Here is a 27,689-nt window from a genome sequence, read left to right on the forward strand (position 1 = left end):
GTGGTGGACAGCGTCCCTCACCGCTTCCAGTGGCTTAGACCCAAAGGGAGAACCCTACCGCATAACGACACGAAGAAAAAGCCAGGGGCTTGGAACCAGACCACTAGTTTTGTCCTTCCCCACATTTTAACTTCTGCACAAAGATCTCTGGTCTGCGGAATCAGCTGGTCCCAGCAGCTCAGTTCCTGGCAACAGCACAATCCCCGGGGCAGCTTGGGATGCTGCGCTGGCTCTGCCCTCTCTCTTCTCCTGGCATGTGGTACGGAACCAGCCAATATGAGAAGAGACTCCGGGAGCCTCAGGCCAGGCCTGTGGTTTGTTGTTAGTCTGAAGTAGCTGTAATATAAAAGACCAATATAAAAGTGCCTAACGCTAGGTTTTGTTTCAGTTTAAAATCTACGCGGACCGAAATGCTCCATTGGTCAGTCAGTGGGAGTTCGTCTGACGGAGGCAGGTTCTTGGGGGTGGGCGCCACAAAGGCCCCTTGCCTGGCCCCAGCCCAGCAGCAGCATCGAGCGCATGTGCGACCCTTCCAGCACATGCAGATCAGGAGGGCTCTGGCTTCGGCAATAAATAAAGGCAAAAATACAACAATCACTTTTGGAACTTTAAATATCTTTCTCTTGCACTCGGTGTCTCTTTACACAACCCTCTCCTTGAGGTGTCCGGATCACCTCCGCCAGTCCTGGGGCAACAGGCAGGGGAGAGGAAGGGTCCGTTATAGAGGGGACGGACATCCCGGCATCACCGGCACGTATGCATTTCTACCACTCGGTGGCACTGTTTACATTTGACAAAGCAGCACCAGTGGAACTTGCAACTGCACCTTTCCACCACCTCCACTTCGTCTGTGTGAAAGCCCCTCCCACAGCACATAAGCTCACAGCCATCAATAGCTTTGGAAGTCTTGTTGCATTGCCGGCCACTGGTCCCCAGGACCCCATTCTTTAGGTCATGGTCACAGAAGTCCGGGCTGGAGTCCAGGTAGACCAGGTCCTCATCCGTGTGTGGTTTGAACTGGGAGTTTTTTGGCACCAGGACTTTGGTGGAGCCGATCTTTCTCTGCTCAACTTCTGTGGCCCCATCAAATTTCTCCTTTAACATGTTGCCCACTTTGCGGAAGGGAGGCATTGCTTTCCAACAGGTCTTCACCTCGCACGAGCCTGACACACCATGGCATTTGCACTCGACCCGCATGTTGTTCAGGATAGCCTGAAAGAGCACACAAAGAAGAGAGCGGTCAGCTGCCTGCAGGAGGCACCCGCACCCAGACCCATTAGTACACACCATGCAGCAGGGCAGGAAGACCAGCAAGTGTGATGCAAGTGTGACCTAGCGCAAGAGTGAACGGAGGTGCCTGCTGCAGGTGAAGAGACAGGACAGTGAGCAATGAAGTGCAGGAACCATTAGTATGGTCAGATGAAGGGAAATGGAGCGTGGGCAGTGGCCACTGGCCCAAGTCTGGCAGCTGCCCTGGTGTTCTGAGGAGCTATTACCTTCCTTCCAGCCTCATTATTATGGAGGTTCATGAGCGCCCTGCTGGAGGAGGCACCTTTGCTTCTCTCCCGGACATCAACGAAAGACTGTGAGAAGGCCACTCCGTAGGCGATGTTATCAGAACAGCCAGACCACTGGAAGCCTAAAGTACAGCAGGGATTGGAAAGAGTGATTTGCAGCAGAAATGAGGGCGAGGCAGAGCTGGAGGACAGGACAATCAGTCGGCTCCTCGGCCTGCCCTCTCCCTCTCCAGTCCCCACAGTCTAGCTACAGAGGAGCTGGCCACTTCCTGTTTCTCCCTCCAAAGGTCGGTTTCCTTTGAGTTCACACTGGACAGCTGCTGTCACCTCCTGCCACCAGTGTCTAGTGAAAGGACTTCATGAGCCAGAGCTGCTGCCGTAAAGAGCAGCTCCAGAACTAGGACTCTGCCATCTAGGACCTTCTAGGGAAGGGAAATAAGCAACCCCCCTCCCCAAAATTGCTGGGGCTCTTTGGAAACAAAGGGAAAAAATTGCTCAGAGGCAAATTGTGAAGCCGTAACCTGCGACACGAAGCTAATATCCGATTTTTATCTCCTGTGTGGCTGGTCTGCCATGCTGCCTGCTGGGCTGCAGCCTTCCCCTAAGTCCCACTGTTCCCTGGATTCGGACGGCTGTGCGGTGAGCACTCCGGCTAGACTCGCACAGCGGTGAGCCGACATACGCTGACTGCCCTGCAGGGCGGAGGAGTCACTCAGCCGAAAGGCGCCCGCAGGGCTTGGTAGTGTGTTCAGCAGTATGTAGGGATTCTCCCAGGGTGCACCAGGCTGTGCCCAGTCAGAGCTAACAATGGCAGTGTGGTAGGCACACACTCAGACACACCTGGAAAGATCGGCAATGCAGCAGGAGCGCTTTACCCAGGCACACCTGGGGCACTGGGCCGTGGGGCGGCGGCACTCTCAAGAGAAAACCATCCAATGTTATTTGAAAATGTGGAAGCTGCCTGGGAGCCTTTGTGTGCCTGAACAGCCAGACAAATGGGTGACCTGCCCACCTGTCCCGTCTGAAAGAGACATGCAGGGAGTGATTGGGGAAGGGATCCTTTCTGTTCCTTTGTCCTTATTCTTCCTCTCTCTTCTCTAGTTGGCAGGCACAAGCCCAGTGGATCTTGTGCAATCCTGTGCTTAGCCTAGAGAAGACCTCTAGCAACCATCTGGCACCTCCACTCTTGCCCTCCTGTATCGTACTCCTGTAAGGACTTACCCTGAGGACTGACACCATGCACAGTCCGATCACAGCCACACTTCTCCAGCTCTCCACTACTGCAGGCTCGAGTCACTGCAAAGGCCACCCCCGCGGAGGAGATGGCATACACAAAAGCTGCTTCCCGTGTCCCTGGAATGACAAAAGTTGCAGTGGGGAATCGTTTCAAATTCACACGCACAGCTGAGGGCAGAGGTGCCCAGGCCCACACACTCGCATGTGTGTGTCAGACTGACGCCACTGCCTGATCCAGACCCACCCCCCCACATGCAGTTGTGTGGCACAGAGGAGCCCTGCATGCTACCTACCTGACACAGAGATCCTGGCAATCAGCTCCTCCCAATCAAAAGCCTGGCACTCAGAACCTCCTATCATCACATGCCCCATCCAGAATACATGTACCTAGAACCTACCTACAGATCCCCTATCTCACAAGGCCACACAATACCCTGATCCTACGGGCAGAAATTTCTGCACGTACCCAATACACACACTATGCAGAACCCAGCACTGAGAGCCATGGATCCCGAGTCCCCCCCATCCTCATGCAGAACACAGCACAGGGAGTCTCACACCTCACCCCCTCCCAAGTACACCACCCCACAGCCTGAGACCCAGCACAGAAACCCCTTCCAAAGAACGCTTTCCAGAAACTCGCAGAGAGACTTTTCTGGACAAAACCACAAATGCAGACGTTGTATGCAGACCCCTTCCCTCTCACCCCAAGTCTGGGGCAGAGAACCACCCCCCCCCCCCCCCCGAGCCCCTCACACAGCAACCCAGCAGAGAACTTTCCTGCAGCCCAAACCCTGCACAGAAAACCCTATAGCTGGAGACCCTGATGCAGTCCCAAGAAATTCTACTTCATACTACAACTAATTTTTATTATTAATCATTTGGAACCTGCTGTTTGGGGCCCAGGCAGTTGAAGCAAACAATTAAACCAGCTTAAGTTGACAGTGAGAATCAAAGCGAAGGGGCATATCATTAAAATGGTGAGAGCTCTCCCCAGCCCTTTGTCCCCAGCCTCCCAGAGGAGATCAAACAGAACCACCCCACCCCTCCAACCTGTTCCCAACACCCCTTTGAGAGCAGCCCCACACCCTGAACAGTCCTGCAGAGCCTCCAGGGCCCGGTTCTCCACTGAACTAAGGAGCAGTGAGAAAGGGGCCGTAGTACAGTGCCTAGCGCAAGGAGTCTTGGTCCGTGAGGAGGCACTTCGGTGCTATGACAGTGCAAATAAATAATAACCAGGCAGCGGCTCTCTTCCCCATGGAATGAAGAAGTGCATAGCGGGGCTCTTTGCCTGAATGGCTCTGGTAAAATCCCCTTCCAGCCCACGCTGTAAAAGAAGTTCTGGGAGCTGAGTTGAATCATAGAAGATTAGGGTTGGAAGAGACCTCAGGAGGTCATCTAGTCCAACCCCCAGCTCAAAGCAGGACCAACCCCAACTCAATCATCCCAGCCAGGGCTTTTTGAAGCACTGCTATGGTCCAGCTAACATGACACAGGCAGCCCATGGGGAAGTTAGAGCACCCTTAGGGTTGATCTAGCTTTGCAAGGTCTAGCCAAGCCCCCAGACAGGCCCACCGCTGCCTACCCTCCACCCACCCCTGCACTGAGTGCATCTCAGCCAGAATCCATCCTCCATCCTCACCTAGAGCCCTCACACCCAAACCATTTCCTCCCAGATTGAATCCCATACTCAGGAAACCCCACATGGAGCTGCCCCTGGAGCCTAAGAAGCTTCCCTCTGCCTTAACAGCTCTAAGCAGAATCCTATATTAGCCTGCACACCCCATCCCCAAAACCCACCTGCAAAATCCTTCTCACGTTGCTCTGCTCCAGAACCCTGCCCCACGCTCAGAACCCTACCCCTCCGTCAGCTGGGGACAGAGCCCCTTTCACGCTGCTTGTTATGGTTACCAGAGTGGTTACTGCACATTGAGGAAGCAGTTGTTGGGAACTTCAAACCGCTACGAGGGAGAGAGCAAACATGCAGGACACATGGCCAGGTTTCGGCCAGCTGTGCCAGCAGAGATTGGCCTGGGTGAAAGCAGAGCTGCAAAAGAAGAGGGAGCTTTGCAAAGGTGCATATAAAGGGTGTGCCCATGTCTGTGTGTGTGTTTCTCTCTCACTGATAGTGTCTCTCTGCATGTGTGTGAGGATTGTGGGTTTAGTGGTCATCAATTAAATCTTGCAACACCCAATTCCCTGGCTCCTGTCACGCTCTGAAGCCAAGGCGGCTAGGACACCACAGGCCCTTCTGTCTCAGAACATGTGCTGTAGACTGAAGGGATCAGCATTTAAAGTCCAGGCTGTGCTACTTGGAAGCTCAGGGCAAGAGCCCCCAGGGTCACTTCAATGGCAGCTGAAGCGTACCATTGTGAACAGAGATCTGCCCTTCACCTCTCGGGCCCTTGCTCACAACTGACTGGTCAGACAAAGGGGAGCAACTTTGGTGGTCGCAGCTCAGACTGGTGGCCAAGGCTGTAATCTGGCCTGGGCGGCAGTGGCTGGTTAGGACCCAGCCAGCATGGGACTGAATCACCTCCAAGTTAATCGAGGTTAATAGTAGGATCATGTTGGTCGGTTTGTGCTGTGGCTGCCTAAAAAGAGACGACTTCAGTTTCTGGTATTTCTGGTATTTCCAGTCCTGAACCTTCACAAGCACAAATCTTCACCCCCATGCCGAGGGAAGGAAAGTTAAATAAGGAGCTGAGGCTGGACTGGGGGAGGCTGGGGCCTGCAGGTCCTGGTAGGTCAGAGCAGAGAGTGCCCAGAGCTTCAGAGAAGAGGGAACAGCAGGAGTCACACCAGAGAAGGGGACACCCAGGAGCTAATCTAACCCACAGAGCCATTAGACAGAGGAAAGGGGGTCAGAGTGGAGATGCCTCTGGTCACTAGTTTGCCAGGAGAGAGGGAGATCTGAGCAAGGGGAAGTCACTGCAGCTCCCTCTGCCATAGAAACTAGTGCTGCCTTCAGGAAAGAACAACGGGGCTCCAGAAACAGGCCTCATGCAGCCAGCCACGGAGAAAACTCATCACTCCTCCCGAGCTCTTCCAAAGCGCATCTGCTCTGCCCTGTACCCTCCTGCTGTTCTAGTCCTGGTCATAGGCGCCGCCTCTGCGGGTGCTCTGGGGCTTGAGCACCCATGGAAAAAAAACTAATGGGTGCTCAGCTAATTGGGAGCGCCACCAAACAGCTGTTTGGCAGCTTGGGGAGGGGCTTGGGGAAGGGCGGAGAGCAGCGAGCAGGCAGGGGCCTCGGGGAGAGGACGGGAAGAGGTGGAGCGAAGGTGGGGTCTTGGAGGAGGGGGCAGATCAAGGGCAGGGCCTTGGGTGAGGGGACGAAGCAAGGATGGGAAAGAGTCGGAGGGAAGGCGGGACCTTGGGGGAAGGGGCAGAGCACCCCAGGGGAAATAAAAGTCAGCACTTATGGTCCTGGCCACCCCCAGCTCTGCCAATGCATCTCAATACTGACGCGCCTCCACACTATTCTAGTCCCCCTCAGCTCTACAAATACATCTGAGTCCTGACCCGGCGCTCTGCCCCACTCGCCCCTGCGCCCTCCCTGCTCTACAACACGCCTGGGGCTCGTTCCCTTTGGTCCCAGCACCGTCAGGAAGTTAGCACAGTGCTCGCAGACGGTTACAATGCAGGAGGCTGGGGTAGTCCACGCCAGAGATCATTTCATTGAGATGGATGGTTCTGAGTCTATAGAAGAACAGGAGTCTCTGTAGTTGGAAGGGTGAGAGCCAGAGCCGGCATAGCAGCATGCAGAGAGCGATGAGTGTTTTACTGCTTTTGGGCAGCAGAGGGCATCGTCCCCAGGTCTCACCCCCAGCCTGCTTCACCCAGGAGTAAGGAACGGTCCAGCCGTGCTCCCTGACAGGCCTAGCTCACGGCTTGTTCACTGACCAGAGAAGAGACCAAATAAATAAAGCATCCTGCTGCTGCTGGGCCCTTGCAAGGGGGAGCTACTCGAGTAGCTTTGCGGGGCCAGTTCCACCTCAAACACCCTGCCAGACAGAGTTCAGGCTGAGAGCCCATGGCCAGCCCAGGTACATACCGAGCCCTGCTATGCTGGCAGAGGGCGGCTCTGCAGCACGGGCACGGAAATTGGGGTTCACAACAGAAATGCAGACAGCAGCTAAGGAACTGGGCCAGGTTAAAAATAGCCCCAATGAACCTTCCTGTACAGCATGTCTGGGAGTCACAGGACCAGGAGGTACCACATGCTTTACTACCACTCTGTCTACATCCTCAACAGCTTCCCATGGCCCTCCACAGCCAACTGAGCCAGTCCAGGAGCCGCAAACAGCGACTGTGCCAGAATCCCATGGCTGCGCCCCTTGGTAGTCCCCAGTGATGGCTACTTGCCATCTCCAACCCCCAACTGCTCGCCACCAACCCCCAGCAAAACCAAGCTGTGCCTGTCTTTTGGGAGAGTAGCACATTACCGTTCTATACACGGGGGCGTGGCAGGGAGAGGTGGCATTTCTGGCTGAAGCGAAACGATAGCATCGGGCCATCTCCTGCCCTTCATCACAGGGTAGCTCTGATGCTGCCAAATAAATCGGACTCCACACTGGAGTACTGGTGTGCACACGCTGCATGGGTCTACAACAGTGGTTCTCAAACTTTTGTACTGTGACCCCTTTTACATAGCAAGCCTCTGAGTGCTAAATTAAAAACACTTTTTTATATATTTAACACCATTATAAATGCAGGAGGCAAAGCGGGGTTTGGGGTGGAGGCTGACAGCTTGCGACCCCCATGTAATAACCTCACAACCCCCTGAGGGGTCCCAATCCCCAGTTTGAGAACCCCTGGTCTACAAGATGCAGCCGTTTCCCCCAAGTTCTGCCTCTGTCTGCGTCACTGCTATGGCCCCAGCTGGATGCTCGTTATCTCCCACCTGGAAGCTCATGCCTCAGTTCAGTTCACTCCCTTGCCCAGAAGAGCACACGCCTCCAGACAGTTCGCTCACCTTGTGTCACTACCTTGCCAAAGACCGGCAGGGTGTCCAGCGTGGAGCAGTTCCAGCGACGGTTACGGAATTGGTACTGGCACTCCTCAATGGCCAGCTGGGCTCCCCGGCGCACCGAGTCCATCACCTCCAAGTTCCTCTTGCACATCTGCACTTGGCGCTGGATTAACCCTTTCAGCTTCTCACAGGTCTCTTCCTCGGAAATACTCCCCACGGAGGACAGCTTTGCCAGGTACCTGTCAGCACACCCAGCAACATCTGTTAGAAAGGTTTGTAGCGCAGGAGCCTCTCCCTGGGAAATGCTGCCCCTTCGTTTCCCTCCCCAGGCAGCTGTTTGGATATCAGGGACTGCCTTGGGCACAGACCCCTGCACTCCTGAGGTTGGGAAGACCCCTTGCTATTGCACTGACAACCTCCAGCGCTGGGGAGATCTCCACCCACGTGGCCCCTTCCAGTAGCCTGGATAAAGACACAAGCTGCTCTCCTCTCCTTCCTTCCTCACTGGAGCTGGAGGCCTGGGTCCCTCTGCATCGTCAGGCTGGCTGGGACAGTTCTGCAGAACGGCCTTTCTGCCTCCGGGCAGAGCAAGGGTCCCGACAGCAACACTGGGGGAGAGTACGGCCCTCCTGCCCAGCTACAGCATGGAGTACCTTCACTCCATCTCTCAGCAGGGAGGCTGTTCAACAGCTCCACTCTGTCTGCCTAGCATGGAGGGGGATATTCTCGGCATGTTCTGAATATGCCCTGTCAAGTCTCCCGAGTACCAGCATATCCAAGTGCTACTAGGAAAAGCCAGAGGTCTCTCAAGTCAGCCAAAGCAAGCAGTGCAGCAGCTCGACTGCCAGCGGCAGCTGCCACACGGCTCCCTCAGCGCCGGCTGTGTTCTACTCATGACAAACATCTCCCTCAAACCACTTCCCTTCTTAGCCCTGCTTTTAGCTTCCCCAGCCACCTTCGCGTGGGGAGCCAGCCCTGGTGGGTGGTGGAGGCTGCCTGGTCCATCTTCTCGTGGGCATCCAGCCCTGGTGGGTGGTTGGGGGAGGAGACTGCTGGGGCCTTCACCACTTGGAATTCTAGTGGGGCTTGAAGTGGGGCACCTTCCAGGTCCCCGCTCACAAACATGGGCTTGAGGGCTCACCAACCTGAAAAACGCTGCCTTTGCTTCCCTGCGCACCCAGGCTGCACTCTCCTGTTGCCTTGCACATTGCCATCCAGGACTGAGGACATGCTGAGGCTGCTGCGCCAGCCTGAGGCTAGGGGTACTCAGTGACAGTGTTCTGGGGAAGAGGTGCACGTGGGGGTATAACCCTCCCCACTACCTGCACTTCCAGTGATTTATCCCCTTGCCACTCTCCAGGCCTACTCCACTTCCCGGCAGTTACTGGAATCACTCCCCCACAAGACTTCATGGGCTTCCAGAGGATTACCCCACTGCCTGGGCTCCCCCACGCTCAGGAGAGAAGTGTGAGCGCCTGCTCACGGACTCTGGAAGGGAGGGGCTGGCGATCCCACCCCAGCTCAGTCCAGTGAGGGGAGGTTCATTAGGTTTCTTGGAGGACCATTATTTGATCTTCTTCCCAAGGCCCAACCTCTTGCCCTGGCATTTTGATCCCCTCGGTCACTATTTCTGAGTAGCTCGGGACATTGGTACGTTATTCCTACAGGTCCCTGGATAATCCCACACCCTCTGCACCCGTGTGCCTGCCAGAGCAGACTCAGCCAGGGACCCCCTGGCAAACTCTGCCCTCACACAGCACTCTCCTGTCTGCAGCCGCTGGCTCCCGCTGACGTGCTGGAGAGGGCACTGCCAGTAAAGTGCTGTGCTGCCTTTAGGGGTAGGGAGCTCCTACAGTTTAGGGCAGACTTCCAGACAAGTTACTCTCTGAAACTGGAGTCAGGACTAAATATGTATCAATAAACCCGGGGGGAATCCTTACCACCATTCAGTGCTTGGACAGACAGTTTAAAATCACCCCCGAAATAGCTGACAGCCAGAAAAATTCGAAGTTACATTTAGCTACCCTGGCACAGCAAGATGAAGCAGCAAGGGCAGAGTTAAGATTGTTTGAAGCACCTCAGGTCAATTTGTTTTTGAAAGTAGAATCTGGTCTTTGAATTTCCTGATTTTCAGGAGTTTGTGTCTTACAATGTTCTGTTAAGGATCCTTCCCTTACAAAGTGAAGCTCTGTTCTGAGAAGGGACTACACAAGAGTGACTCCTTATTGCACAGTTTGCTCCCCTTGGGTCTCAAGTGTCAAATCTGCTGACTTCAGCAGTACAGAAGTTTTCAGTGTGTTAGCTCTATGGAGCCAGCTCAGCAGGAGAGGGCTGGATTCTGTTCCCTCCTGCGCATCAAGAGAATTGCTCACTAAATTCCAATTGGTTATACTTGTACAAAATCACCTCTGGTGTCTGGGCTGCACAGGTGTCACTGAAGGCAGAATCTGGCCTGTGGAATCCCTATTACTAATGATGTGCAAGACACAGAACCCAGCTTGACTCTCAGGTCCCATGGGAGTGCTGGCAGTCAGAAAAAGCATGCAATTTTCACTTGTAAATTGAGCACATTTGATAGGGAGCTAATGAGACACAGACAAACATGGCGTGTCTTGCTGCCATATTTTTAGAGTGAAACTCTTTTCCAACCTTAACCCCAGTTAAATCTACTTGTCCAAGAATTTATGTTCTTTTAAGACAATTACTTGCTTATGTAAAAGCACCTCAGTGACTCCTTAATGTACATTATTGGCTTGGAAATTCTACTGTGGCCAAACCTAGGTTTGACATCTTTCTGTCAGAGCCTCACCTCCTCCCATCAAGCCAGGGTCCTGAGATATCTGTGGCAGGCTAGGATACTGGGAGGGATGTCTGCTGTTTCCATGCAAAGCTGCTCTCTGCTCCTCCAAGATGACAGGGGCAGATAATACATCACTACTTTGCTTCTGAAGAGACATTAACCTACCTTGAAACCCCCACCTTCCCCGGAGTTCAGTAACTATGATCCTTGTTTTACAGATATGGAAGGAGAGGCACAGAAGAGTTAAGAGACTTGCACAATGGTGGATTAGTCATGGGAGTAGGAGTTAGGAAAATTGGGTTCTAACTGCAGCACCAATTCCATGCAGTATGTCTGTGCCTTGGGCTTTCTCCTCTGTGAAAGGGTATTTGCTATCCCCTTGGGGAGAGTGCCATAAAAGTACAGACCAGGGCCACAGAGTGGGGTACGGAACTCCTGGCTCCTAACCCATTCCAGGAGAATGTTCTCCTTTTTCCCGTTCTTGGATCATGCCCACAAATGCAGTATTTGGGGCACCTCCTAGTGCTCAGAGAAACCCCCCTAATTAACACTTTCCACAGCTGTGCAGCCAGCACCACCGACGATTCAGCAACTGGTCTGAACACAAACAAGCTGGCAGGAGGAAGTGATGCCACAGGTGAAGCAGCTGCTGGAGGCAGCCATGTTAGTGTCAGCTCTGTTCGGCACATGGGGAAACTCTATTTGGCAAATGGGAGAGGAGAAAATTGCTTCAGAGACCCACTGTTCTTTCTAGCTCGGCAGAATTCTCCAGGCGATGGGGAGTCAGAAATTCAAAGCAGCGTAGGAAGAGAAGCGTGACAGGGCCCTTTCAAACCTTTCCAAGCAGATGCTCCAGATAAGAGGCTTCCCAAACAAATACTTATTACTGTACTGTTTAAGAAGATAAAACAAAGACAAAAGATGTTTCAGAGAACTGCATCTGTCACCGAGAGAGGAGCTGTTAACTGGATGCACAAGAGACACAGGCTGGATGAAGCTATCCAGAATGCTCATAACTACTCCCTCCCCCATGGGGGCTAGCCACATGCCTCCATCTCCACTCACCACGTCTATGCACCCACCCCTCAATGCTGTTCAGCACTGCTCCATGCACAGCACACAAACACAAGCACGCACCCCCGCTGCCGGCGACAGCACAGTCCGACTGCCAATGTAACATGGGCCTGATCTATTCAAGGATGGCCTCACCTACTGTTACGCAGAACCTGCTTTCCAAACGCATCTCCTCCCGAAGCTCTTTCAGGAGACCTCACTGTAGCACCAGATCTGTTGCTGAAGGAGTCCAGCCAGGTCACTGATGCAACAAAAAATCCTTGCCAAAGTGCAAGACAGTCCCCAAGAAGCCAGCCAGAGAAACTGAAGAGATGAACATGAAAAAAAACATCTTGCTCTCTTTGGAAGGAGGGGAGTTGTGAAGTGTGGTGCTTTGAGCTACTACCACAGACAGTCCACTAGGGGGCCTCTTGGAAGCCAAGGAGAAGGTCTGCCGGCAGGAGACAACAGAGCACTTCTTTCTATAACTTCAAACCGGTGTCCTGAATCACACCACACAACCCCGGCAGCCACAAGTCATGTGGGCCTATGGCACGTAACCACGGCCTCAGTTGTGGATGTGTACAGCCCAGTCACTTTTCCAGATACCCTCAGGGCCTCTTCCCAGGGGAAACAGCCTCCCCTCTTGAGAACAAAACCAAACACACACACACACACATTTCAGTAAGAAGTTTCTGGAAACACTTGGTTCCTGTCAGGGCTGGGCTCTGGGGGGTCCTGGCAGAGCAAGGTTCCGGGGTGCCAGGCAAGTCGCCATCGCATCACAGCTACGAGAGGGGGTGGGTTATGCGAGCTAAGTTGGTTGAACTAGGGATGCCTTTGCCTGCTCAGCTCATGTCGCTGCCTCTGCAGGCTGCTCTGATCTTTCTAGTCTCCCCTGCTTTGACTCCAGCCTGACAAGCTCTCCAGCCTCCCTCTCCACCGTAAATCCAGTGATACCCTCCAGCTCTCACTCCCCTTCTCCCTCTGTGCTCAGGTACCGGAGAGCAGCCCTACTCTGCCTTTTAGCACATGGGGGTGGTCTCCTTGTAGTCCATCCCACTCCACTCGTGTCCTGTCCTTTGCATACAAAGCATTCTGGGTATTGCCATTACAGAGAAAGCCAGGCTTCAGCAGCCACTTGGGAGCAGGCCGAATGCTGCTTTCTGGAGCCTGGCAGTGAGGCCAAGGGGCCATTTTGCGTCACCCTACTGGAGAGGAACTGCAGAGACCTGTGACTGCTGATGGGCGATTACCACAGTCAGTGGGAGGAGACGTTACATGGCCAGCGAAGCATGGCATGTGGCAGGCATGGGTGCTGGCAGCAGGCCAGCACCCCAAAGCATCGGGAAACTTCTATGGCTCCACATAGACAAAGCTGAATGAGAGATGTTGGCCCTGGCGCGGGCTCCTCTCTCCCCCGAGGTGGGGCGGGGTAGAAGAAAAACAGGTGCATCTCACATTGCTCTTCTCCTGATCCTTGGCAGACACAGGTTAGGAGGGGAAGTAGGTAAATAGCCACTCTTCCTCCCTGTCTCTAGGAGAAGAGGGCAGTCCCCCATCCGCCATCTCTGGGGCTGTTCCCACCGCACATTCCCATGATCAGAGGGCCCCAGGTTTCATGCCTACATTTTGTGGTGCATCGGCCCTCTTGTCCCAGGGGAGGCTACGGAGTATTTCTAAACCATTTTGAGGTGGGGACCAAGCTGCCTTAGGCCCCGGACTGAGGCATAATCATCTTGCCAGCTTCCCTTCACTGTGACCATGGAAACTTCGGGCTCCATCATTCCATCTTGCCCTTAAAAGGGACACTGTCATAGCATTTTTTTCTCTGGAATTAGACAGTCATTTCCCCTTTGCACACGCGCAAGCTAAGGCTGCAGGAGCAAATCACTCCAGTGCCTGCATTCTGCAGGACCACTTTCCACCCCTCATTTCCACCAGTACCATATCTAACAAGCTCTACTGCAGTGCTCATGTCCGGACAGCCTGCCTTGCAGTCTGTTCTAGCGCACAATTGCTTTTGCTGCTAATAGCTGTCTTCGAGACACCCCAGAATTTCCCTTCCTTTGCTGTAGGCCGTTGCTCCTTCTCCTGCTGTCTTCCAGCTCAACTCCAGTTTCACTAGCCTGCCAATTCTCAAGTCTATAGGGATAGTTTCAAGACCCTGGGCTCCTAAACCTGGCATGCAATTGTATTGGAAACTGCTGGGCCTGGAATGAGAAGCATATCTTCAGAGGGCAAGAGCCAGCACGCTGACCAATGGCTGCCTCATCCCTTCGACATGTGACAAATTGAGGCAAACTACTAAAGTCTTCAGAGAACCCCTCTATGTACAAGGCCAGTCCCACTGAGCAACGCCAGACAGCAAACCCACAACTAAGCAACACAGTCGAGATGGAAGGACCTGGGTAGTTATAGGCCTGTCGGCCTGACATCGGTCCCAGACAAGAGTGCGGAGTGGCTGATATTGGACTTGACTTATAAAGAATTAAAGGAGGGTAATGGATTTATGTGAAATAGAACCTGCCAAAAATCTCTTTTTTTGATGAGATTACAAGTTTGACTGATAAAGGTAATAGTGTTGATGTAATATACTTAGACTTCACAACATTTTGATTAAAAAACTAGAATATGAAATTAAGATGGCACACATTAAATGGATTAAAAACTGGCTAACTGACAGGTCTCAGTATGTAATTGTAAATGTGGAATTGTCACTGAATGGGTGCGTTTCCAGTGGGGTCCCACAGGGATCAGTTCTTGGCCCTATGCTATTTCATATTTGTATCAATGTCTTGCAAGAAAACATAAAACTGTCAATGATAAAGTTTGCAGATGACACAAAAACTGGGGAACTGGTAAATAATGAAGATGCCAGGTCACTGATTCAGAGCGATCTGGATTGTTTGGTAAACTAGGTGCAAGCAAACAATATGCATTTTACTACAGCAAAATGTAAATGTATACATCTAGGAATAAAGAATGCAGGCCATACTTACAGGGTGGTGGACTCTATCTTGAGAGGCAATGACTCTGATAAACATTTGTGGGTCATGGCGGATAGTTAGCTGAACCTGAGCTCCCAGTGTGACGCTGCAGCCAGTGGGATTCAGGGATGCATAAACAGGGGAATCTTGAGTAGGCAGAGATTATTTTACCTCTGGATTTGGTACTGGTGAGACTGCTGCTAGAATACTGTGTCCAGTTCTTGTGCCCCCAATTCAAGAAGGATGTTTATAAACTGGAGAGGACTCAGAGAAGACCCATGAGAATGATTAAATGATTAGAAAACCTGCATTACAGTGATAGACTCAAAGAACTCCATCTACTGAGTTTAACAAAGAGAAGGTTACGGCGTGACTTTATTACAGTCTGTAAGTACCCAATATGGGGAACAAATATTTCATAATTGTTCTTCAGTCTAGCAGAGAAAGGTCTAACACGATCCAATGGCTGGAAGTTGAAGCTAGACAAATTCAGACTAGAAATAAGGTGTAAATTTTTAACTGTGAGAATAATTAACCATTGTAACAATTTATTGAGGTTTGTCGTGGATTCTCCATTATCGACAATTCTGAAATCAAGACTGGATCTCTTTCTAAAAGCTCTGCTCTAGGAATTATTTTGGGGCAGGTGTCTGGCCTGGGTTATACAGGAACCAAGCCAGATGATCATAATTGTCCCTTCTGGCCTTAGAATCTATGAATTTCCTTTCCAATAAGATGTGTCTAGGGATCCAGCTAGCAAATGGATCCTATGAAGATCAGGAAGTCAGATTCTCACGGGTAAACTGACCCACCGGAGTACAGGTGCTGGGCCTTTGTGGAAAGAAGAATATGCATAACCCAAGCATCATTTGGCTCCCAAAGTAAGGGACTCTCTAAGTCACTTCTGCTTCAAACTGTTTCCCCAAGTAACTAGCTGGAGGCCCTTCAAGGGCTGTACAGAATCAGAACCAGAGTCTCTCAAACTTTCCTTGAAGTTCTCCACACCTACATATTGACTGTTTCCATTGGAACTATTCCTCTACAAAGTCCCTCAGCACAATAAGCAAACAACAAGGCACCACAGAGAAGGCATTAGATCCTACTTTAAATAGGTATTTTCCTTCCTCTCTCATATTGGGCCTAGAACATAGCAAAGGAGCCAATTAGTCCCATGGCTCATTTGTAGTGGGCTGGCTTCCTTTTAGTGACACTGTCGCTTGCAGTGTCGTGCCTGTCACTCCTCTTTCTTTTAGCCTTTATGTCTCAGGAGTTTGTCCACAACTCTAGTTCCTGTTTAGAAACTCAAAAGGGCTCTTCTACACACAAGTTGCACTGGTTTAACTAAGGCAGGATAAAGACCCACCTTAGTTATATCAGTACAACTTTGTGTTTAGACTAGGCCAAATCTCAATTCAAAAACGTCTGCGACTCATCCCCTCTGCAATTGTTTTGTCTGCAACACTACAAGATCCCTCCTAACCCCAGGGCTCTTAAAAATTAATCTTGTTTTTATTTAAAATATACCCAAGGATAATAGCAACTTCAGGGGAGAAAGCTTCCTGGAGCAAGAACAAGACAGCCCATGCAGGTTGGCAGATAAAACAGAAATTAGGGGAGATAAACTTCTGCATTTCCCACTACAGAGAATCTGAGTCATTGAGATGTTCAGTAAAGACAAAGACATAGCAAGTGTCTTGCAGAGAAGAAGCCATTTGGATTTTTAAACAAATCTACTCTGGGTGTGTTGGTGCCTCTGATGTTCTTGTTTTGTGACTATTGTAGTGAGCACGGGGCCATTTCTGTGACTCTAGTGCCACCAGACCTTATTGCCAGAAACATACCAACAAACTGGAGGGAGCTCCAAAGAGTCACGAAAATTAGCAGAAGGGTGGATGGCTCAAGGAACGATTAAGAATAATTTGGTTTAGAATTAAACAGAAAACTCAGTCTGAAAGACACCCCGACAGTGAGCTTAGTTAGACTGTGGAACAGTTCGCCTAGGGCAGGGGAAGCAGACCAGGCTGCCAGAACTTTTAAAAAGACTGGGCCAAACACTAGTAAACGTACAACGGAAAGCATTGGCTGGGATTGGATGGGGCCTAGGATTGTTTTTGGTTTAATTGTTCTGCTTTCCTTGACTCAGACACCTTCTCTAGTCACTGCCCTATCTCCATCCTCCCCACTCTGCAAAATGCTGGAGAAAGTTGCCTTTTCTAATCTCCCACGTGACCTCGCACACAACAACCTGCACCAGTGCCAGGTTGGTTTTCACTCTGGCCATAGCACAAAAGCTGCCCTCTGTTTAGCCAATGGCCTGTGTATCACAGACTATGGCACCATCTGCCTGATATAGCCTCATCTACACAACCACTCTCATCCTCCTGGACTACAGCACACGAGGACACACAGTCACACTGCTATAAAAGGCTGAGGGCCTCTAAAAGTGACCGTTTCAAGCAGTCTGTCTTACATTTATTTGTGACAGTTTAAAAAGGGCAAGTTACAGCTTTTAAGGCATAAGGGGCCATTATGATCATCTAGTCTGGCCTCCTGCATAGCGCAGGCCAGAGAATTTCTCACTTAGCAGTTCCTGCATCAAGCCTAGAACTTCTGCTCTAGCTCAATTAGATATTTGAGAAAGTGATGTCCAATCTTGACTTAAAGCGATGGAGACTCCACCACATTGCTGGCTAAGCTGTTCCAATGGTTAATTACCCTCCCAGTTAGAGATCTGCCCTATCGCCAGTCTGAACACGTCTAGCTTCAGCTTCCAGCCACTGGATCTTGTTCTGCCTTTGTTTGCTAGATGCAAGCGGCTTTTGCCATCAGAAATCTTCTCCCCATGTACCTACAGCCTGCTCAGGTCACCTCTGACCCTTCTCTTGGCTAAACTCGATCGATGGAACTTCTTTAGGCTCTTGCTGTAACTGAGACGTGTCGGACGGGACGCTGGAGCCTGAGGGCTCCATAGCAGACGGTCGCTGTGGGGAGAAGCAGCGGCAGCACCGGGGAGCAGGGAGGTGTTTGTGCCTCAGGGATGATGCCCCATGGAATGCAGGGGAGAGACCGAGACTTTGGCCTCTGGAATCAAAGGAGCGTGACTGGAGCAGCCCCAGAGGCTGCCAGAGCTGGCGAGGGGGGAGTTAACTTTAGCCCCCGCCCCAGCGTCTGCACAGAGCAAAAGGAGCTCCCTCCTCAGCAGAGAGAGACATCTCCCCACATTGGCCTCTGGGTCTTCTAGGACACCGGGGTTTACCCCCCTTCCCCAGGGCCTGCCACAAGCAGAGCGGTTTCCCCGGAGAAAGGGGAGGCTCCCCAGGAAGGGGAAAGGAGCTCAGAGCATTGCTGCCAGAGGGAGAGAAAGGTCCTGACTGGATGCACCTGGAAGGAAGAGGGGCAATTTGAGGATTCTCTCATTCCCACCCAGGGAGAAGGGGCTGGAGCAGTTCCCCCCACCCATGACTCTTTCAGGAGTCAATTACAGGCCAGGGAGAAGGGAATCCACTTCCTGTGGTTTCCTGTTGGCCTCTATCTGACAGTGGAGAGTGTCCTTGTGAACAGCTGGAGAGCCCCCATTTGTATTCTGCACACTCCTTAGGTACATTCATGTGCTTCTGCACTGCCACACACCGCACTACTGTCACTGCCCCAGCCTGTCATGCCGCACACCTCCAGCATCTGTCAGCCCACACACGAACTCTGCTGTGGTGTAGCAGTAAGTGCATTGCACAATATGGGGCATGTTGCAATACCTCTGTGCTACTACACAGACATACCATGTCATGCACTAACACAATTCAGCAATCCTAGATTAGCACAATCAGCTGTGTGTGCTGCCAGAGAACGGAGTACAAAACCCAGGCATCTGTCAGAGGTGGATACAATACATCAAACATCTGCCTAAGGCTGGGCAGGTAAGTCTGGGAGCTTTCACCCACGGCCATTTGTCATTCATGGCTCTGTGGCAACATCTCACTATGCAGCATCCTACCGAGACAGGCCCTTTGCCATCTCCCATTAGTCAGACACTGTTTTCCGTAACTGTTTTTTAATGAAAGCGTCGTCCCTGAATTGATTCTGTTTCGGGCATTGGACTAGGATGTGTCCATCTCTCAATCTTCCTGTCACATCGGCCACACATTTGTTCTTCTCTTGGCTTGGCTTTGCAGCTCCCAATTTCCACCTCTAGTTAGAGTGACTAGGTCAGTCTCTCAGTGTGACACTTCCACATGATTACAGCTTCTGCCACACTAGGCTTCGCACTCACCACTTGCCCCTGCATGCCAGTCGCAGCACCGCTCCTAAAATTGGCCTCGCTGACCGTCCCACTCCCCATCACAATGGGGGATCAGCCAGACCAAACCTGTCATAACTCCTGGAGCAGGGAGCCAGGCCCAGCCCCCTGGGATAGGAGCCACTGCTGCAGGGTGAGTGCAGGGCAAGCTCACTCTCCCACCAGCAGGCCCATGACCCACCTAGAGCCTTCCCCAGACCCATTGGGGGAGGCACAAGGCTGGGAAACACTGCTCTGTACTATGGCACACATGCACTGCCGCATGTTGCACACCTTGCAAACCCATTGCTGCATGCTGGCACACACTGACGTGCTCTGCCACACATTACTGCTCTGTGCCAAGGTTTCTTTGCCACAACAGTCACAGAGTCTGAGAAATGCTGTCACTGCTGACTCTCTCTGTGCTGCTGACACTGTCACAAGCCTGTCATGCAGTGCTGAATACGGTCCAATTGCTATTATTCTAAAGGAGAAAAGTGCCATTGGCACTGACTCGATCTTGTTGCTCAACCTTCAAATCAGGAAACATATTGCAGCAGAGTCCAACTTCACAACGCCATTACCCCAATGTGCACACTGGCAGGCTGACAGGACCCCAGGGGCAGCGCTAACTTGCATACAACTTACAGGAGTTCATGAACTGGTTTAACTGAATATAAACGCACAAACTCACAATATTAACTCTTCACTGTCTCTTCCTCCATACGTGAAGAGAAACTGCTCCTCTGCTGCCTGCAGCATCCAAGTGCTGGCAGTGCTGAAATCTGCAGCAACTATAAGAAGTTGCTGTGTCTGCTAAAAGTTGCAGTTGCCACCACAAAACCGCTGCCCACAGTTTTCTTACAGCCTTAAATATTGCCAACCCGAGTGTCTAAAAATCCTGAGTCAGGGCCCCCCAGGTCATCGGATTTTTATCAAAACTAGCACATTTGGGGGTTTATTTGCCTTCTGGCTTGAGCCTTTAGGGAACACTTGGGTCATGTTTTCAAGTTTCCCTCTGCAACTAAGAGGGCTAGAAACTTTTTAAGCGAAAGCTGAGACTCTCCTGTATTCACATGACTCCAGGATCCAAGGCTTAAAAATATCCACAAAATACCAGGAAAGTTAGTGAACCTGCCTTGGTAAAGACGTACGAAAACACGTCGGAAACAGATTCTTGAGTTTGTTTGGCACTTTTATCACTTTTAAGAAAGTCAATAGACTGCTTCCACGTACGCCATCCAAGACGACAAGTGAGTGAAGAGGGAGGACAATGAACCAGAGATGCTGGAATTAGAAGTGGGGGTGGGGTGGGAATGGGCGCTGCAGCACCCCCTGGCTTGAAGTGGTTTCCTTCATATACAGGGTTTACAGTTTGGTTCAATGGCTCCCAGCACCTTCACTATAAAAATTGTTCCAGCCCCCATGTGACAATCTTATAGCTGAGTGACACAAATAGCAGCAACTGTAACAGGCATCGCAGGCTCAGATAACTGCAGGGTCCATTATAGGTTCAGAAACTAGCATCACAGGCAGTACTAGGAACGAGGCAGACAGAAGTCCATTTTCCTTGCCATTGTTTTGGCCTTGGAGCTCGCAGGAACCTTCCCCTTCTCAGCCTGGGAGGCAGCACTTTTTATTTCAGTTTCACTTCTCAGATACCCTCCTTCACACCCAGATTCAGGGCGGTTCCTGCCTGCCATGAACCACCAAGTTATCAATTTACCACCTGCTCAAGATGCCCCAAATAAGGATGTTCCCCATCACTAGCTATCTGAATATTGCTGATCAAGTTACCTTCTATGTCCTGACAAACTTAGTCCTGGAGATTCCCTGCCAGCTAGGACCTGGTCATTGATGGCATTACTAGCTTCTAAAAGGAGCCCGAGATCAGGGCCTTGCCCATCCCAGCTAATCCCAAGGTCTGGGAGATTTCAAACTGTTTTTTCTGCCACCAAGATACAAACCTTTAAACCACTCGCTGTTTTTCTGGGAAAACTAAAGCTGGCTGGGCTTGTCGTAAACTGTTGCAAGATTTTTTAATCTATTTTGAAATACAAATGTCCTACAGAATAATTTGCAGCTTTTAGCTCTTCTTCCTTTTGCCCTCCATGGAAGGGTGTCCCCTGCTGCGTGAGACTCTGGGGAGAGCTTGCTGCATGGACAACCCAATGCCTCCCTCAGGATTAGAGAGCAAAATATGAAGTGACAAAACATTGATGGTGGGTCTCCAAAGGAACCCTGGGGCAGCACAAAGGAGCTCCCCACCCTGCTCACAGAATCTGTTCCCAAATCTGGGTCCTCAAATCTCTCCTCTCCCGGAATACTCCTAGTCAGCCATTCATTCTGCCTCCAGGACCGCGCTCACAACAAGATGGTCAGTATGTAAAGAGACTGTGGTTCTAGCTTGCAGTGTTGGTCTGCCATAGGCTGGCTACCTGGGAGTGTCCACTATGTAAGGTCTGGAACAGGGAGAGTGACCAGGGGAAAGGGGACATGGCAAGAGTGCCTCTATGTTCCAGCCATTCCCACCTGCACCAGATCAGCACCTTGGGGCTCTCGGCAGCCAGACATCAGTTTTGGGCTGGACCAGGCCACAGCTGGGCTGAAAATCTAGAGCTACAAGGATGATGTAAAGGTAAAATCCACAATGAGTGGATTTTAGCCAGACCTGAGAATCAGGACCTCTTGCTGCTCTGGTGGAAGCTGGGAAACCTCTAGCTGAAGAGAACTCTGTCATCCACATCAAGGTAGTTGTAAGAGCAGAGCCAACCAGACAGTCAAGTGAGGGAGAATGATCAACCCAGGGCCCAGTTCCCCATCGCCCTGCACCATGGATAGCCATTTGCACCAGCACCAGCAGAGTAAGCGCTACCAAATTAGAATTGTGAACTCACAACACCAACTTTCAAAGGTGTCCATGAGATGAGGTGCCAGGCAGAGGAGAATCAGGCCCTGTGTTTGCAAAGCAAAGGGAGATCTCCGGATAAAAGGGGCTGTAGAAATGCAAAGCATTATTCCTTCCTCTCTGGCCCTCTAACGCAAACAGAATGAGACCACAGAGACCAACTTTCCAGCCGGCCTCGCTTTGTAAGTCACAGATTTGTAGGTATTCATAGAACAGTCAAATCCACTTTCTTAAAATTTAAACACCTCCCCACTTCCTCCCCCCTCAAAACAAACAAAAAACCCAACAACTGTGCTCCTGGCCCTTTAAGCCAAATCTCAGCCCAGAGGGAAATGTTACTGCCACATCTCTACCCCCTATTTACAGGGGTTAAAGAGCTGTTGGCGGCACACCCTGCTATACAGCAGCATAACCGCATCTCAGAATATTTACAGCACATGGAGAGCCTCCTGCAAAGCTCCCAGAGACCAACACAGTTTTAGCTGGATAACAGCATGAAAATGAAGGCAGTCGCTAATGGTTTCTGGATGAGCGGGTGCCCAGGGTTCTCCACACACAAGGGATCTTTTTTCTAGAGCTTCGAGAAAGTCATCCTAATAATCCAAACAACCAGTCACATCTTAAAAGCCAATAGTGTCAAATACAGAATCAGGAGAAACCAGGCTTCGTAGTGCCTGTTAGTTTACTGGCTACAGTTACCCAGTTAGATTGGAACTTGCCAACAAAGTTGTTCGGTGACGATTTCATTTGCGCACCTAGAGTCAGAACTCTGACCATCCTCTCCCACTTCGGTGAGGTACTCAGCTAGTACACTGCTAAGTGCTTGGGTCAGTGCCCCTTTGGAAAAATGCCACATGCATCCCATTTGCACCACCTAGAAAACGCCCTGGCACATACAAGCCATGTTTTTGAGTGCATGCACTGGGTGCAGGGTTTGGAATATTTTAGCGCAAAAATAGCAACGAATCAAGAATTTAATTCAGTCCTATAAGCCAGTCACAGTAACACCTGCAATGCAATGCGTTGGAAAGTAACACAAGCCATGGACTATCCAGGAGTGAAACTCCTATGCGTGCAGCAAGCTTCTCTGCTCCTCTGGAGATCAGTGCTTAATTTGTAATGAAAGAGGTGCCAGGGCTCAAGCAAACTTTTTTACTTTCATAACTGATGCAGCAAGTCCAGAGGTGCTGGGCCTAGAGGTGCCTGGGCTATGAACTGCCAAGCCTAGAGATACCAGGGCTCATCCCTGGCAAGCCCTGGCACACATTAAGCACTGCTGGAGATAATGTTTGGCCAACTGTGAGAGGCATGCAGAGGCCAAAGGAGATGTTCCCTTCCCCTGGCACATACCCTCACTCTGGGGCTCAGATCTACTGGGCACTGACCTTTCACTTCAGTATAGTGTTTGGTATGAGGCTTCCACTGAGCCTGGAAATGTAGGAGGAAAAGCAAGGCTACAGGTGTCATCAAACAGGAGAAAGTTTCTAGTTCCAAATCTGGAAATGGCTTAAGGGCAGAGATTTCCTGGACATGCAGCAAACCCAGCAGCAACTCCCAACATCCAGAGACTGACAAAATATGCCTGAGGTTTACTTTCTAGCCAGATATAAAGTATCTTGGTTTGTTTAATGATCAGATTTTGCAAACTCCCTTCCAACTCTGAAAATCTGTAGCAGAGGGATCCCTCTGAGGGACTGCAGGTCAGTCATTCCAGAAGATCCCAAGATGCTTCTCCTTTACAGATTATAAAACGCATAAACACTGGCATACGAACCAATCTAAATAGGCTTTCCCCAGCTACTTCCTTAGAGCTCGTCCATGCAAAGCAAGGAGTTTGTGAAAATGTCCAATTCAACTGTTACAAGCTGTCTGTCTCTGAAGCGTTTGGGGAATGCGAGTTCCAACAGGTTAAAAGAAGCTTTAGAAAAACTCTTGTCTTGTGAAACGCTCACTGAGCTTAATCACTAATCCAGCAGGTTTCTGGAAAAGCAAACTCTCTACAGAGCTGTGCCACTGAACATACACACCTACACACAAGCCTAAAGAAACATGCACACAAATACTACATATCTGGGCATAAGGTAACACATATCAAAAAGAGCCACACGCTGCCTGCCCAGGCTGAATGCAATGGCCATGGGCCACGTGTGCTGTACACACACATACATGCAGTATACACAGGCCTAAAGCAAGACAACACTCTACACAGAATACACATGGTATGTGGGAAACATGCAGGGTATACTCATTCTCAGACTATCTGATCGCTCCCGGGTCCTTCTTTCTGTGTTTACTGCCTGAGGGCAGCCCTTTCTTTTTGATGTCAGGAGCGGGACTTGCCTGAGTCCAATAGGCAAAGAATAAAAACATCAAGTTGTAGATTGTCTTTTTATTGGACTAGTTACATTTGTTATGCCAGACTCCATTCTTTTCTTCCAAAAGCAGTGAAATGAATCTCTGCTTTCCCTCCACACTGTTGGCAGGAATTGGTGCCTGGAAGTAAGTGCTTGGAATGAGCCCTCCACTCCCACAGAGCTTCATCCCCACATGTCCATCTTCTTAGAGAGATCCACTATAACCTAGAAAGTACAAACTGTTGCACACAAGCCCCCAGTCGCTGGCAGCTAAAGCCGCCTATGCTCGGTTTTCTAGAACAAGAACCAAGTGGGCTGCAATGCTGCAACGCACTCAGCTCCAGTCATGCAGTGTATAGAGGCCTAGGTACCAGGACTACATATCATAATAAGGCATTTTTCAGCCTTGCTGTAATACAAATACACAAGTTAATGCATAATCCCACCCAGCCAGTGGAAATCCCTCTCAGTACAGCCAACCCTTATTTTAAAAAAAAAAAAAAAAAAAAAAAAAATCTTACTCCCCAGGGTGGTTTCGCTGAAGGCCATTTTCATTGGTTACAACACAGCTTCTCCTGCCCGCTACTCCTGTGAGTCAAACCCTCTTTGTCCAGAGGACAGTCCTGGGGAAAGCAGCCTCCACGCCCACCACTGCATCTCCACGCTGCCGTCCTCTTACACACATCTACTTTTACTACACAATGACAACCTTCCTGTTACACACAAACCCCACCCACTGGCAGATGAACAGCTACACATTCCCTGGCCCCTTCAATTTTTGGTAACCTTGTGTGATGGGCCAAATGGCTGGGTGGACGTGGGAAACCCGGCTCTGTCGGTACTGCATCAAAACAGAGCGCAGGGAGAAGCCTGGACGTGCTGGAGAGCTCAGAGTCCCTGTAAAAATCCCCAAATATTAAGATGATTCCACCTACAGAATTTTCCCCTTTTCCCAAAAGTCAGCCTGGCAAGCGTCTGTGCCAACTCCTCTGCAGGGTTCCTGGTAGGGCCATTATCCTCAGCCAGTACTTCCCCTTTCAGTCCTGCCCACTGCAGAAACCACCACCATAGATCCAGGACACGTCTTCACCAAATGTGAGGCAGCTGAAAAGCCGCCTTGTTGTCTGCTTTAACCCACCCAGCGTTTGCAAGAGACCCATGCCACAAAACTCTTTCCACCTGACAAGGGGAAAAAAGGGGAGCCCAGTAACAGAGCATGGGGCAATTTATGTGACCCAAACAGGCTCCTTATAGCACCCTTCTGGCTATTTGAAGGATGACAGTGGCCACTCCAGGCACAGATTGGTCATCCCCTTGGTCTCCTTGGGCTGAGTAGCATCCTCTAAAACCACTCAGCCACCACTGGCTTAAACAAGGGATAAAGCATTGGCACCTGTGGATACAGAGTGGAATAGGGAGCATGGACTTGCTGTGGCTGACGGGACAATGGAAATGTCTGCAGGGGGGCATAAGCTAGACATACAGTATTGAGTTGAGGCAGAAATGACAAGGTCCTACCTTATTCATTGTGAGAGCTGAAATGTAATGTCTCTGGAGATTAATCCCCTTTAATGAAACATTCATCACTCCTGTTCATGCCCATGGGAGATGGAGGTGCAGAGGAAGAGGCAAACCGGCCCTTCATATTTATTGTTATGCTACAAGTGGTAAATGTAGCCATGGTGGCTTGTGCTACTGCTGCGACCCAAGCCATGGATAGTGCAACAGTCACTCTGACCAGAGACTAGATTAGTTAAACCCTTGAACTGGGCTCTAATTAGAATTCAATCACAGCCTCGGGGGCTGATAAAAGCTGGGAGCAGCAGCAGCCTCCTCACCCACCAGAAGATATTAATTAGTCAAACTGATACTTAATTCAAAGTTATGGAGAAAGATGCTGCCCCCCCCCCCCAGCAGAGCCCTCCCCCCCCCCCCCCCAAGAGCCGGTGTCAGGGAGCACTTCCCTCAGCCTTGGCAAAGCTCTGGAGAAATTTTCTAGAACATGCAGCAGTTTTCCTCAGTGTTTACCTTACAAGTTATCTCAGTGTTTGTTCCAGGTCTTCCTAATCTAACTGCATATCATACCCTCAGAATTTGCATTTCTAGAGCTCCTCATCCCAGAGAGCCCCACAGCACCACTGATCTCCAGAGCTCTGGGACACAGTGTGCCAGCCAGATGGAGAACGCTAGGAGGAGGGGAAGCAAACCCCTACTCTTCTAACTAGGGCCAGGAAAGATCCAGTGTCCATCAGCACAGACAGGCCCTAAGGGGTGAGGAAGAGAAAAGACTTCTGCTAAACTGGGCTGTAGGTTTGTAACTTTGCCATTTTCTCTCTCCCCACTTCACCAAATCCTGTCCCCGATCATTCACACGCTTATCATAACCGCAGCAAAACCCAGGCTGCATTTTGACCTGAGCTCTGACCTCAGGGCCTTGGTGCTACACAGATTAGTAACTTAAGAACAAATGCAGATGTAGCTTCTGCTTCCATAAAGTTATACTATAACTAGCCTAAATAATAAATAATAATTCGTCAGGGGAAGAGTTCTGCCTCACCTCTGCTGGGCGCCTGAGTGCCGGAGTTCACCCCAGTTAGCGACACCATGACCCAAAAGGAGTCTCTCAGGAAGCAGGTCATGACCTCAGAGCAACAGCAGGGTGGACAGGTAGGGCAATTTCACAGGGGGCATTTGTTCTTTCCTCCCCACATGGAGAAACCGTCCAGCACCCCCTGATCTCCATGGAAACCCAGACTACACCAGTACTGCTCTTTAACTGGCTAGGACCCCAGTACACTCCGAGGAAAGGGGGGTCCCAGCCCAGGAGGGCTGCGAGCAGGGCTGCCTGAGGCGGCGGCAGGAGACACGGGTCATGCTGGGACTGGGACAGATAAGCAAGTAAGGGGGCTCAGCTCGACCCTGGGACGTTTCCTGGAGCAAAGCGGAGTGCAGCGGGCGGCCAATGTCAGCGCCTGCAGCTGCTGATCAGGTAGAGCCCCGCTGCCGAGCACGGAGCAAGAGAAAGAAAGCACCGCGCACCGCCACTGGGGGTCACTTCTTGAGCCCGGCCAGCCCCGCTCCCCGGCGGGTTAATCGGTTGCCCCCTCGGATTTCCTCCGTGGGGAAGGCGAGGGGCGGCTGGCTTGGCGGAGGGAATCCCAGCCCTAGGGAGGGAACAAAAGGGCGAGAGGGACCCCCCGCCCCCCAAGCGTGGGGCCAGGCTGGCGCATGTTCCCCCTCCGGCACCGCACCTTGAAGGCAGCGAGCTCCCAGGCGGACTCGGCTCCGCAGGGCTCGGAGCAAGTGCCGCCCGCGGTGACACCCCCCTGCCCGGCAGCGGCCGGCTCGGCTCCGCTCGGCGCCCGCCAGCGAAGTGCCCCCGCGGAGCCCAGCGCGGGGGCGCCGGGCAGGGAGCCGGAGGCACCTGCTCCGCGGCGGGTCCGCCCCCAGCCCGCTCCCCGGCCCCGCACTTACAGCCAGTTGCTGGCGTTGGCCGAGAAGGCGGCGAGGATGACCAGCAGCAGGGAGCGCAGGGAGTACTGCGGGCTCATCCTGGAGGGCAGCCGGGCAGGGAGCCGGCGGG

At 51.3% G+C, this 27,689-nt stretch overlaps 1 protein-coding gene across 1 annotated transcript; it reads right to left on the reverse strand.

Annotated features, from left to right (window-relative positions):
* Positions 1 to 744: 744 nt before the first annotated feature.
* On the reverse strand, positions 745 to 27,657 carry WNT4 (Wnt family member 4). Its single transcript, XM_065421463.1, has 5 exons — positions 27,581 to 27,657; positions 7,732 to 7,967; positions 2,739 to 2,870; positions 1,497 to 1,639; positions 745 to 1,212 (listed from the first exon to the last, which is right to left on the reverse strand). The coding sequence occupies exons 1-5, from the start codon at positions 27,655 to 27,657 to the stop codon at positions 745 to 747; spliced, it is 1,056 nt and encodes a 351-aa protein (XP_065277535.1).
* Positions 27,658 to 27,689: the final 32 nt, after the last annotated feature.

The sequence above is a fragment of the Emys orbicularis genome, chromosome 22 (assembly GCF_028017835.1).
Source record: "Emys orbicularis isolate rEmyOrb1 chromosome 22, rEmyOrb1.hap1, whole genome shotgun sequence".
Lineage (NCBI taxonomy): Eukaryota > Metazoa > Chordata > Testudines > Emydidae > Emys > Emys orbicularis.

What these genes read in the sequence shown, in the direction of transcription:
- WNT4 (XM_065421463.1), bottom strand. Translation starts at nt 27,657, where the DNA reads ATGAGCCCGCAGTACTCCCTGCGCTCCCTGCTGCTGGTCATCCTCGCC. An exon ending in GCCAACGCCAGCAACTGGCT is followed by an intron (nt 7,968 to 27,580) that starts GTAAGTGCGGGG and finishes GTGTGCTGACAG; the next exon opens with GTACCTGGCAAAGCTGTCCT. An exon ending in GCATGGTGTCAGTCCTCAGG is followed by an intron (nt 1,640 to 2,738) that starts GTAAGTCCTTAC and finishes GCTGTACTTTAG; the next exon opens with GCTTCCAGTGGTCTGGCTGT.